Source organism: Borostomias antarcticus (genome assembly GCF_949987555.1).
Source record: "Borostomias antarcticus genome assembly, chromosome: 28".
Classification (NCBI taxonomy): domain Eukaryota; kingdom Metazoa; phylum Chordata; class Actinopteri; order Stomiiformes; family Stomiidae; genus Borostomias; species Borostomias antarcticus.
Window position 1 is genome coordinate 1,377,830 of NC_140261.1, and position 13,883 is coordinate 1,391,712.

General features: G+C 45.4%; 1 protein-coding gene across 1 annotated transcript in view; it reads right to left on the minus strand.

Moving 5' to 3' along the window:
• The window catches only part of LOC311326593 (glutamine--fructose-6-phosphate aminotransferase [isomerizing] 2-like), a 42,850-nt gene that overhangs the window by 28,587 nt on the left and 380 nt on the right, over positions 1-13,883 (minus strand). The window contains exons 2-7 of the mRNA XM_084459524.1: positions 12,759-12,856; positions 12,271-12,443; positions 11,951-12,071; positions 11,369-11,490; positions 7,026-7,165; positions 6,571-6,755 (exon numbers count right to left, since the gene is read on the minus strand). Coding sequence (XP_084315650.1) covers positions 6,571-6,755; positions 7,026-7,165; positions 11,369-11,490; positions 11,951-12,071; positions 12,271-12,443; positions 12,759-12,786 — 769 coding nt within the window. The 5' untranslated portion in view covers positions 12,787-12,856. The remainder of the gene's footprint in view (positions 1-6,570; positions 6,756-7,025; positions 7,166-11,368; positions 11,491-11,950; positions 12,072-12,270; positions 12,444-12,758; positions 12,857-13,883) is intronic.

Consider the following 13,883-nt stretch of genomic DNA (forward strand, 5'->3'; position numbering starts at 1 on the left):
AATTGCACCTGGCATTCACAGGAATGTGTATGTGTTAAACCGCAAACTCTTCATTTTAATCTTGACATTGTTAATCATTGATATACTTCTGTGTAGGAAGATAGATAAATAGCCCTATGTAAACAGAATAGTTTATCTGTATCTACTTGTATATTTACCCTATCAAATTGTACCTTGGTCAATATCAATTTCCTCAGGTTCATTTTCTGGCTGCATATTACAGTAAAGATTCTGGTAACCACCCCCTGAGATTAACTACTATCACACATTACACTGTGAATGTAGAATGACAGAGTGGGTGGGCGATTTCACTCTTGATGTCTGGAATTGTCAGAAGAGATTCCATCCAGATCCGAGGTTGATAGTAACCTGGTCACTGGCTTGATGTGAGGCCCGGTAGTGTGCTGGCCCTGGGGGGCCGGTGGGCCTGTAAATCTGGGGGCCTGGGGGGGGTTCTGCTTCTCTGTGGTAGACCCTGCCACAGCTTTATCATGGCATGGCTGAAACTGGGTTATATGGATACTCTAGGTAGAATGTGGCCCACTTATACACACACACACACACACACACACATTCCCCTTAGCTCCCCTCCATTTCCCCGGGCGTAATGGGGCCACTCCGGGGCCAGCCAGCACACTATGAATCAGACACAGATGTGGCTATGAAGTCAGACGCTGTACCACATGTCTCCCCAACACCACACACACCCTCTGACACACGTCACATCAGACCCCAACCTCGACTAGTCACTTGTTGTTCCTGTGATGTGGATTTTATGGACCCTGTTACATTGGAGAACATTTCTTTTTCATTTCATTTCATTTTTAATTGAAAGACAAGAGTGTAACTTCAAAGGGAGGAGCAGGGAACACAAGTGAGGGCATGGTTTGGGATAAGGCTTGTTGTTCCTGTGATGTGGATTTTATGGACCCTGTTACATTGGAGAACATTTCTTTTTCATTTCATTACATTTTTAATTGAAAGACAACAGTGTAACTTCAAAGGGAGGAGCAGGGAACACAATTGAGGGCATGGTTTGGGATAAGGCGGGGCTCAGAGTGGGGCACCATCCAGTCTGACAGATGTCGCTCTGGGAGGAAGAAGGGACAGAGAGAGAGAGGGGGGGGGGGACACAACCAGTACAAAGATGCCATTTTCAAACTACAGCCGAGCTGAGCTTCATAGTTCTGTGTCGGCCTGGTTCTGCATCGCCCTAGTTCTAGCATACATGGTGTATCCTGAAACTGTGCTGGTGAGGGAGGGCAATGTGAAAAGAGATGGTCTGGACCTATGGTTCTGACCAGGACAGTAGTGTGAATAAGGTGGTCTGGACCTATGGTTCTGACCAGGACAGTAGTGTGAATAGAGATGGTCTGGACCTATGGTTCTGACCAGGACAGTAGTGTGAATTGAGATGGTCTGGACCTATGGTTCTGACCAGGACAGTAGTGTGAATACAGATGGTCTGGACCTATGGTTCTGACCAGGACAGCAGTGTGAATAGAGGTGGTCTGGACCTATGGTTCTGACCAGGACAGTGTGAATAAGGTTGAAGCTTCATTCTTTATCCAACGTGATAAAAACCAACATTGTTAAACAATGTTATTCAAACTTTAAATGTCCCATTTCACAACTCACATTGTCTCGTCCTCTGACCCAACAGACATGGACATATTATCGGATCCAGTTTCTTGGTGTCCAAATACTTTTATCCATATAGTGTAGTTATAATGTGCTGCCAGGTACAGGGTATAGGGGGTGAGGCAGTTTCCCATCATGTTGTAAATGATAACCGTCACTCAAAAACATAATCTGAGCTATCAGCATTGATATCCATATGTTGATCTACTGTAATACAGCCATACTTACGCACGATTTACGTCATTAGGCATACTAAATGTTTATTACCAGTCTTATCTCACCTCCACCCTCTAGCCAAGACCAAGAGAAGAGTCTAGAAGGGGTTGAGGATGAATTCACATTTACCTTCCATTTCGTATCCGATATCTTACAATCCGTATTGAAATATAAGAATTTGCTTTGACAAGTTGTTAGACTTTGGGTGAAGATGCTTTTGTTTTCGTGGGCGGCATCATCACGTGGCTTGGGTGGTGCCATGGCGTCATATATGGATGAGCTAGGCCTAAATGTCTCATGTGGACAAGGGGGTGTGGCATAGGCAGGACGTAATGTCGTAGAGGTTATAATGTGTCATGGTAGCCTCGGGACTCCACCCTTGCTTCTCGGAATAACCCCCCCTTTCTCTCTCAATATATTTCCCTCCCCGTTTCATTGCCTTCCCCCGCTGGTCATGTGGGTTTAGTATTTCAGACAGATTGTTCTTCACCCCTGCTCCCCGCCGGGCTGACGTAAGAAGGGTAAATGCATGGTTGGGTGTGAAAGGAATCAAGAAAGAGAGTCTTCTTGCGCTTCCTGTACATGTCCCACATCCTGCGGGACTCTCTCCCTCCTCACATCACTCTCTCTTTCTGTGGGTTGGGTTCACCCCTTCCCACCTCTCGGTATGAGCCTAAACACGCACCGGACCCCCCGCTGCTTGTCTGCTTGTGTTTGATGTCTTCCGTCGGTCTCTGAACCACCTGTGAACCAGACCTGAACTCCTCTCTGGCCCTGTCATTAGTCCTAAGTGGAGGGAGCGGGAGGGCGAGGAGGCTCCCAACGGAGCTACACGGGTCAGTCTCCAAGCCATCAGAGGTCAAAGGTGATGGGAGAGAGATGAGGCGTTTGTCCTCAGGTGATGGGAGGGAGGGAGGGGAGGCGTTTGTCCTCAGGCCATCGGCATACTGTACCTTCCGGATCAGTTGTGAAACATGGACCTCTCAAGGAAGGACTTTGATGTTCAAAGTCCAATCAACAATCACGACTGACAGGACTGTAAATAGCCGCGTTGACTTGCAATGACTTGCTTTTTGTTTTAATGCTTTTAATTTGTCCTGCCTTTTGTTTTAAATGTCTATAATGTCTTGCTTTTTGTTTTAATGCTTTTTAATGTCTCATGTAAAGCACCTTGAATTGCCCTGTGGCTGAAATGTGCTCTATAAATAAACTTGCCTTGCCTTGCCTTGCGTTCGTCTGCCTGGGAGCTAAAAGGTAGGTCTATTCTGCCCCTTTTAAAGGAAACAGCCGGATGATCAACACCAGGGTGATTCCCACTGTTATAACCTACCTTACAATAACTTTACACTGTAGGCTACAAACATTGTGGGTTGCAGACAGGTAAGGTAGGTAAGGTAGGTATTTTGTTGTGATCATAAAAAACTGTCGCACACTCTGCTTATGCAGTTGTTATTTGCGTTACGTTGTGTTATCTAAACTGTGATAACACCACATCTTATAAATCATAGCTTGATTAGGCTCATATATCCCGTCAGCTACAGGATGTCTGATCTACACAGAACACACGTTGAACACGATTGAGCGTCACGCGTTCTGCAGATCAAGTTTGAACGTTGGCGCCATCTTGCGGTCAATAAATGTGCTACCCTACCTCATCTCTGGCAGTCTGAACTCTGGCTAAAAATTAACACACAATTATTACATGTGCATATATGTATTCACACCCTTAACTCAATACTTTGTTGAAGCACCTTTGCCAGCAAATACAACCTCTTCTTGAGTACAATGCTACAAGCTTGGCACAGCTATTTTTGGGCAGTTAATCCCATTCTTCTTTGTAGATCCTCTTAAGCTCCATCAGGTTGGATGGGGAGCGTCGGTGCACAGATCCAGATCTTTCTACAATCGGGCTCTTGCTGGGTCACTCAAGGACACTCAGATTTGTCCTGAAGCAACTTTTATCTTGACTGTGTGCTTAGGGTTGTTGTCCTGTTGGAAAGTGAACCTCTAGAGTAGGTTTTCAAGGATCTCTCTCTACATTTGCTGCGTGCATCTTTCCCTCAATCCTGACTAGTCTAGTCCCTGCCGCTGAAAAACATCTCCACAGCATGTTGCTGCCACCATCTTGCTTCACTGTAGGGATGGTTCTGGCCAGGTGATGAGCGGTGTAGGGATGGTACTGGCCAGGTGATGAGCGGTGTAGGGATGGTACTGGCCAGGTGATGAGCGGTGTAGGGATGGTTCTGGCCAGGTGATGAGCAGTGTAGGGATGGTTCTGGCCAGGTGATGAGCAGTGTAGGGATGGTACTGGCCAGGTGATGAGCGGTGTAGGGATGGTTCTGGCCAGGTGATGAGCAGTGTAGGGATGGTTCTGGCCAGGTGATGAGCAGTGTAGGGATGGTTCTGGCCAGGTGATGAGCAGTGTAGGGATGGTACTGGCCAGGTGATGAGCGGTGTAGGGATGGTATTGGCATGTTGATGAGCAGTGTAGGGATGGTTCTGGCCAGGTGATGAGCAGTGTAGGCATGGTTCTGGCCAGGTGATGAGCGGTGTAGGGATGGTTCTAGCCAGGTGATGAGGCAGTGTAGGGATGGTTCTGGCCAGGTGATGATACCACCATGCTTCACTGTAGGGATGGTTCTAGCCAGGTGATGAGCAGTGTAGGGATGGTTCTGGCCAGGTGATGAGGCAGTGTAGGGATGGTTCTGGCCAGGTGATGAGGCAGTGTAGGGATGGTTCTGGCCAGGTGATGAGCGGTGCCTGGTTTCCTCCAGACATGACGCTTGGCATTCAGGCCAAACAGCTCATTCTTGGTTTCATCATACCAGAGTTTAGCCTGTTATAGTCTGAGTCCTTTAAGTGGAAGGATACAAGGATATCCTCCTGCGTAAAGCATTTGCTTCTTTTCCTCTACAACTCTATGCTAATTCATCCATTCTCACCTGTTTTTTTATACTATGGCACACCTGATTGGCTTGAGAAAGGCACACCTGCTCCAAATCACACCTCCACTTCCACACTTTGACAAGTATGCCTTTTGTGTTGTGCTCGATTTTCACCAATAGCCTTTAGAGATGTGCATGAGCAGAACAGAGCCCTGGGTGTTTGGAGTGGTTCTGCTCCATACATAAACAAGTCAGACTCAACAAGTCAGACAACAAGACTTCAGAGTAGCTAGTTTATTTACAGCTATAGTCAAAGTCAATGAGAAAAGCAGAATCATTTGTGCAATTAAATGACTGGAAATCATTAACATTTTGCAAAACAAGGTATTGATGCTCAAGTGAAAAGGTATCTAAATAAACAGCTCAAACGACCACTTGAATGCCTTAGGGATTTTTCCCAATATATTCTTGTAGCATCACAGTGGTATGATATGGAAACATAGGCTACATGACAAAAAAAACAGATTTAACAATATTATTTTAAAGCAGAGCAATAATGTGAATGCCATTGAAGACACCTCAATTCATTCCAGGTTATCAAAAGCCACTCACTCATCATCAACCCATTAACTTAACCTAGTTTAGCTAGGTAATACTATTTTTCTTTCAAATACAAAATAAAATAAAGGAGTAACCAGATGCAAACAGTCTGAAAGCTTATAGGCACAATGTCAGTAAGATCACATTGTCTTCAAAATCAACAACATTCTGGAAGCACATAAACAAAAACACAGTTGACTTAGATAAGCAGCCAGATCGCTTGTCCACACAGAGGGGTTGGGGTATGATGGTGTGTGGCGTGTGCTGTGCTATGCATTGTTTTGGCAGAGGGGAAGAGGGTTACAATGTGCTTTCCAATGTGGGGGACCCTACGAGACTTCAGAACCGCTTCTGTCTCACCCCACCACAGGCAGACAAGTAGCATCCAGAGGCCAAACGGAAGACAACAGAATCAGAAGAGCCCTCGAGGTGTGATGCTTGGTAATGCTCCATGTCGGGATTTAATCAGACCAAGGGGCTGGAGATGGGGTAGGGGGGGGGCGCTAGAGTGAAAGAGAGAGAAGTCTACAGGTCGCTTCACTAGGAGGTGGGGGAAGTGGAGCAGGCCAGGGTGGGAGGTCGTTGTTGGGGCGGGGGTGAAGGGTTAGTCTTCTCCATCTCTGTGTTAGGAGCGGGAGGCCGAGGAGACAGAGGAGGGGAGGAGGCCAGGAAGTAGACCGGCTGCTACTGACCCGAGAGGGAGGCGGCCCGGCGGCCCGGGGAGGGGAAGGTAGGTCTGGGATCAGAAACCAGAGGGCGTTAGGACATTCATGTCCCGGGGTTTGAGTTTGTGCGGCCGAGGGAGGGGTCTATTGGCCTCGATGTGGGTTAGCTCGATCTTGGGGGGCTTGAAGTTGGCAGGGTCGTCCACCTTGAGGTCGACCTGGGTCTTAATGGCATCCATGGTGGTGGACTTGGGAAGGCCGAAGTAAGACTGCAGTGTGAAGCCTGCAGAGAGAGAGAGAGAGAGAGAGAGAGAGAGAGAGAGAGACCGAGAGAGAGAGAGAGAGAGAGAGAGAGAGAGAGAGAGACCGATAGAGAGAGAGAAAAAGAGAGAGAGAGAGAGAGAATGATACCATGAGAACAACAAGTCTCTGGAGGCAACCAAAAGTCTAAAGTTCTGATTTCAAAAGATAATTCAGAAAACAAAACATAACTCCATGTGCACTCTCAGTTGTGCCCTATTTAAACAGCATATACAGCGTTTTTTGCTTGATTCTGTTCTCACCTGGGCTGGTCTCGGACCCGGGGTCTGTCGAGGACTTCTGCACTACTGGCCGCGTTCCAAAGAAGCTCCACCTCTCCCCGCCCACTCCTCCTCCTCCCTCGTTTCCTCCCATGTCTGCTTCAGGACTGGCGCTGTCCAGTTCCGGGGTGGCGGGAAAGGGCGCAGGACTCAGGCTGAACCAGCTCCTATATACCAGAGGGGGACAGACGAGACGTCCCGTTTCAACCTAGGGAACCCCCTTTGGAAATGTAGCGGGCGGTCCTAAAGTGTACGAGTGGTTTACTCATTCTGAGGAAGTGACTTCTAGAATTCGATTTGAGGATCGACTAAACTACCTTTGAGGCCTTGATCTGAACCTAGACATACGACAAGCAATATAGACCAAGGCATACTGCGCTTAACAGCCGGTGTCTCCTGGATCTCGTTATTGTCGGCGGTGTGTTTCTGGCGCTCACCTGCGGTTGGGTGATGGAGAGGCGTGGGGGCTGGCGCTGGGGGTGCCGCTCGGGGTGCCCGTGGGGGTGATGGAGGGGGTGGATTGAGCTGATGACGTAAGCTTTTCCTCCTGATGGTCCCCGCTGGGCATTCTCAACTTCTGCAGAGACGGAGAGAGAGAGGAGGAAACGGACTCGACGTTAGGCATGTGATGTTCAGTGTTGTCAAGTCTGCAAAACATGAGAAGGCATGCGTTTGTCTTTTTCTATCCCACCCAGGCACATACGCACGCCGACGCTCACTGACACACATCTGCACCCATAAACACACATGCGCACGTGTGCACGCACACACACAGTAAATAATTGACAGACCAGCAAGGGTCAAACAGAAGTCCAAAGCATTCCTCCTTTAAAGCATTTTATAGAGGAAGATTTTTTTTTGCCAGGTGGGAAAAACCATTCCATAATTCGGTGCCCCTAAATCTGAATGACCCCTGCAAGTTAGGGCTGTAGGACTGTATCGATACAACTATGCATCGCGGTACGTAGTCTCGCGATACTGTATCGATCTTTCAGCCCGGAGTATCGATACAGCCGGGCGCTGTAAAATTAAAAAAAAAAAAAAAAAATCTTTTTTTTTTTTTTTTGATTTAAATTTTTAAATCCAGTTTAAAAAGCATATTCTACAATATTAAGTTAAAAAAGCATACATATAAATAATTTTGAAAAACCATAAATACTACAATGTTGACAGTTTAAAAAGCATGGATATCAAGTGTAAAATATTTATTAGCTAGCTCTCTGTCCAGTCATTGAGTTTGAGTTATCTATATAGTGCATTTGAGCCATTCAGTTTTCAGTCTTGAACACTTAAAATCTTTCAGTAAATGATGTGTGTATCGCAATACGTATCGTATCGTATCGTATTGTATCGTGACCTCTGTATCGTGATACGTATCGAATCGTGACCTGTGTATCGTGATGCGTATCGTATCGCGAAATCCAAGATGATATACAGCCCTACTGCAAGTGAGAGATTTAGGTTGATGAAAATAAAAGGATTGACCAATTGAGTAAGAGTTGACCTCAGAATTGGCTTTGCTTCCCATCACTTGATATTATAAATAAAAACACATGTCTAATCAATCGAAACAGTTGGAATAGACCTACTATGTACATAGTTCTGCAAAAATCTTCGGTTGCGTTCATGCCATGGATGTATTAATAGAATAGATAATAGAGTTTCATGCGCACTTTTTTGAATCTGCTCGAAGTCAAACCGACTGATTATTGATTATTGATTATTTGTTTACATGGAACAGCTGTGTAACACGCAGGCAGGAGTGAGTGAGTTACTATGGTCACTATATACGAACACAAGCGGTCAGCTGGGCACAGTGGAGTCGCATGATCATGTATGTATTAATAGAACATGATAGACAGTCAGTATGTGTGTAAACAATGATGTGTCTCGCTGTTCCCTTGTGATCTGGTCGTCCCACTGAGCAAAGACACGTCTAAAAAACGTCTTTTAGATGTCTTTTCTGTCTTTTTCAGACGTCCAAAGACATCCAATTAGGAGCCAGAATGAATGTTTTTTTAGACGTTCAGATATTGAACCCGTTCTGCACGTCCACAGACGTCTTAGAGGGGTCCAAGCCAGACGTGTGAATATTGAGGGGTCCAGCAGACGAACACACGGGGTTCAGGACCCACGGACGTTATTAAGACGTGATCTGAACGTCTCCCTGACGTTGCGTGTTTGCTGGGGTCCAAAACGCATTTTAAAACCAACTCTAAACAGGGTCAGGGGTCAAAGTAGTTTATAGAGACGGATCAGGTGGTGTGTTGAATCTGCTGGTGGGTTAAAGCACAAACAGTAGGAAAACTGACCGTTTTTCGGATTGAAGGCCCTGGAATATAACATTACTCAGTATGATATCATGAACGCAATCCTGAGTAACGGATCTCTAGATTATGTAATTAGCCAACATTTAGTGGGTATCAACAGCTAAACTACCAAACTAGCAAAGTAGCTACGCTAACAGCCGACTGTGACACAAATACAAGGTTATAAGTGTTAATAATGGTAATAGGGGACGGAATAGGGGCTTGGAGGAGGACTTATTGAGTGGTGTTTAAAAATACAAGGTTATAAGTGTTAATAATGGTAATAGGAGACGGAATAGAGGCTTTTTAGTTCACCTTTTAGTGCTAGTCTGTCATTATTCTTCTCTTCGCAGCCCAATTTCATTACTGCTGAATGGGCACGGGTATCAATCTGCCCATTTGCATGCAGAAAAGAGATATAATATATAACATTATTGTGCTGGGTCGGTTGGGAGGTGTAGTTTTTCGGAACACAGGCTCGCGCTGGCAGGTTCTGGGCTCGTGCGGATGCTAGCGGCTAGCTAACGGCAGCTAAAGCAATAACGGTTGATTAGATATAGATAGAGAAGATTTTTTAAACTAGCTGGTGATTTCCTTATTAATTCAAGTGCTAAAGTTCGACCCGGCTAGACAATTTAGGGGATAATTATTCCTGGGCCTGCATGGTCATAATACAAGTACGGGCTAATGCTAACGGGCTAATGCTAACGGGCTAATGCTAACGGGCTAATGCTAACGGGCTAATAGCTAACAGGCTAATAGCTAACGGGCTAATGCTAACGGGCTAATGCTAACGGGCTAATGCTAACGGGCTAATGCTAACGGGCTAATAGCTAACGGGCTAATAGCTAACGGGCTAATAGCTAACAGGCTAACAGGCTAATGCTAACCTAGCCTGTGCTGTTGGCCTGGTAACGTTAAAGGCCAACGGCTCATAAACAATATTTTGTTATCGATAGTTTAACCATGAATTCAATTTTTTTTACCTTTTCATCAGAACGTTTCTTTGACTCTCAGGTTCAATCCACTTTCTCGTTTTATCCATTTTCGTTATTTTTCAAGTTTTCGAGACAAATAAAAGAGGAGTACAACGTGTACGAAACAAGAAAGATAGCCTGAGGATGTTCCCTTTGTTAGGAGCTCTGTGATTGGTCGAATGTGTCAAATAGGGAGGCTTGGGATGTTCCCTTTGTTAGGAGCTCTGTGATTGGTCGAATGTGTCAAATAGGGAGGCTTGGCTCATTGCACCATGGCGCACACACTACACCCACATCTAGAACAAACATGGAAAAATAGGATTATGTAATTTGTTTACCTGTGTCAATACCATTCCAGTTCTATGCGCTGACGTAAATTATAGTAGGAACAAATAGAAAAGACGGTGGCTGCAGCAAAAATCACACACATAAGAACTACCTCTCTCTTTTGGGCAAAAACACAAAAGTTTCAACGAACTTTGAACAAAAATGCAGCCTCACAAACTGGACCCTTGACCATGAGGTCACGGAGTAAGACCAAACATACGCCTTTTAGCCCAACATTCAGATCAAATATACTACTTTTTTTTTACGTGGTCTCATTGGCTTCTAAAGGGGGTGTGTGGGGAGAGAGACATCTGGACTTGGAACGCAGGCTAACTTAGCCATTCAATCACAGGACAACAAATGCCCACCTTTCGCACGTAGACACACACACACACACACACACACACACACACAGGCAACTCTGCACAAGCCATTTCTGCACTGTTTACAGATGCCCCTGTTTTTTGCCAAACCAAAGCAAATCTATTTCAGCATATTCTCAGGTGTATTATGACAGACACAATTGGTTCAACATGAACTCAGGTAACACAATCCTCTCTCCTCACTATGGTCTTCAGCTTGTTCAGCATTTGTTGGCCATGCACCCCAGCAAGACGTGTGTGTGACCACAGACGGATTATAAAATGATGAGCCCCCCTGGGCGCAGACACGTAACGGGCCCCCCACCCATTTCATTTATCAAAATTGTCATTTTTGACTCGAGGGACCTCAACTCTGTGGGGAGGACCTGCTTTTTGTATTTCTTCCCAAAAGAGTTGAAGGGCCCATAATGCATGGAGTACTCAGCCCCTCTAAAGTACTATAAACACTCACTTAAAAACTACAGGTATCATGATGATTTCTTACTTGTGACGTCTTCGAAGTGAATGTTTAGGCTATTGCTTCAGTTTTTCAGCAGAATTTTTGAGGCTCTGTTATTGAATGAATGACTAAGCCTTTTGACTATGTGCCAAGAAATGCAAAGGGCCCCCTGAGCTCTTGGGCCCCGTAGGCCCGTTCAGTAATAGGTTTGTGTGTGTGACTACTACACGTTTTACCACCCAGTCTGTGTTTCGGTAATCGTACAGTATAATGGCACCAATGCCATGTCCCTGTCTTATAGGGGAATATAATGATGGAAGGTTCACCCAGTCCCCTGCTACATACAGGTACCTCAGCCCGGCGATGGAAGTGGATGTCCGCCGTAGAGAGACCCTTGTGGGGGGTGTAGCTTTCGTCTGTCAACCCTGCCTGGTGCTCAAACCTCTGCAAGCTCTCCTGGGTGTGCTCTACAGGGTTCAACACAGAGTCATTCATTCATTTTGCAGTTTATTTTGTGTGTATAGTGCACAGCGAGAAAAGTAAGAGACGTAGCACTTCAGCAGCAGCAGACAGACCACAGAAACACGTAGTGCGTCACTCACTGGTGCAATGTTCAGACAGTCTGTTAAACACTGTTGCTAGGGAACATCCGAGAATGTCAACACAAAACGTTTGCAATGTATCAGATGGGTTTTGGGGATGCTGCTACTCTCAACAAAGGGTATCACACATGGATAGAAATATCTACCTATCATGTGGCACAGTAATATCTCAAAGACTGAGGCTTCTTCTGTGGTATATGAATATACAGTACAATGTCTCTTAACAATAAGATTGCTTGGTCAGAACGACCCATTGTATATACACAACACTGATACAAGGTTAGCTGTCATGTTGACAGTCTAGGTTTCATCTTTGTCCACTTACTGAGCATGAGAGTGTTCATAAGGGAGCAGGCTTTGGCCTTGACCACTGGGACAGCAGGCTTGGCTGCTGCAGCCACCTCCATTTGACTAAGCTGGACCATAGGATTTCCACTGTCACATTCCTAAGAGTAAATGGAGTTCACAGAGTTAGATACACCTTATAAAACCATGGTGTGTGTCCTTATAAAACAGTTGGAGCTGGGATTCGAACCACCGACCCTTCGATCACTGAACGACCCGCTCTACCAACTGAGCTACAGCCGCCCCCTGTGTCCAGTGACCATATCTGCAACGCAAGAAGACCAGGACAGGAAGCAGTACCTCTGTGATGTTGAACCTCCTCTTGGGGATGACGGGATCCTTCCACAGGATGTTGACACTCATGTCGGAGGGCGGGGAGTGCATGGGGGCGTCCAGGTTCTCGTCATAGCTGAAGGTGCGCCTGGTCATCCCGATTGCACCAAACAGGCCAGAGGACCCTTCTGACTCCAGTGCTGCAGGTTCAAAGGTCAAAGGACCATCAGAAGGACAGGAGGGGCATGATTCAAGAATGGTGATTTCTAACCTAAACCAAAGATCTATACCTAGACTATAATTGTTTGATCCAAATACATAATGTGTAAGGTCAACTATGTTACGTATAGCTTCATTTCATTGTTTTCTTCTTGCTTCGTTGAACAGTGTTATGCATGCAGGTACGCTTGAAAGGTGAGGAGTGTCGTCTTACAGTTCGGTCACAGTAAAAAACAAGTTTGTGTCAACACATAACACCTATGGGGAATTGTATTTAAAGTCACAGGTATCCTTACCTGGTATATCCCCCTGTCTGGAGTCCATGCTGGAGGTCAGAGAGGATCGTTCTGTCACAGAGAGACTGGAGGTGGTGGTGTGGAGGTCTCTCTCAGTCCTGCAGAGATATAAAACACAACACGGTCCAAATGCTGTTATGCTGCTATTAATAGAGCTGGATTGTACTGCAGCGATGTTGATATCACATTAACCAAGATCTGATATCCCCTATGCTGTATAATTCAAGATTCAAAATTCAAGATTGAATTACAGCGCAAACAAAATACAGTGGAATATAGAAAATATGATAAACAGATAAAAAAAGGGAGGCACAAATGCAATTTCCACACTATATACAGATCGTGTGTGAGTATATGTACAGAGTATGTAGTGTGATAGGTGAGCAATGTTATATGTATTTTTCTAGAGGGGCGGGTTTCCATGCCGTCAATTTACAAGACATAATTCAGAACATGGCTATCACCTGAAAAACATGACAGTCTGTTGTTAACCCGCCTAAATGGAACAAGAGTCCAGTTACCAACCAGGGAATAAGGTCAATTGACGTCACTGGAAGACGAGAAGTCAGTTCAAGTCACCCTCTCACATACGAGTAGGCCTATCTACAGTGGGCTTGCGTTGATTCACTGGACATGAGAGGATCTGATTACACACAGCATACAGAACAATGACACACTACCAGTAAAGATAAAGGACATGAATCAAGCCGGAATGAGGCAATGGACTTGCTGTTGCAACAAGCTAATGATGTTTATCTAACACCCACCCATAACATGCAGGGCATTGTACCATAAACCTCATCTGCTTTAAATCTTATCAGCCAGACATGTCCCTGCTGCTGGCCTCATTGTCATTCTGTCACTTCAACTAGCTGGTTCATGTAAAAGACAAGCTATCACGAATTGTAAAAGACAAGCTATCACAAATTGTCAAGTAGATTGGTCAGTAACTCATGTACCCAGTGGGTAGGGTGCAGTTTGAGGTTTACGCACAGCAGTGAGGAACATGGGAATTGCAGTGAGCGTTTATTGTTCTAGTCGAGGCAGCTTGATGGTTAATTTCAACGTCAGCATCTGTTCTCCTTTTGTCACTTCGACAGTGACTTGCAAAAACGGGAACGTGTG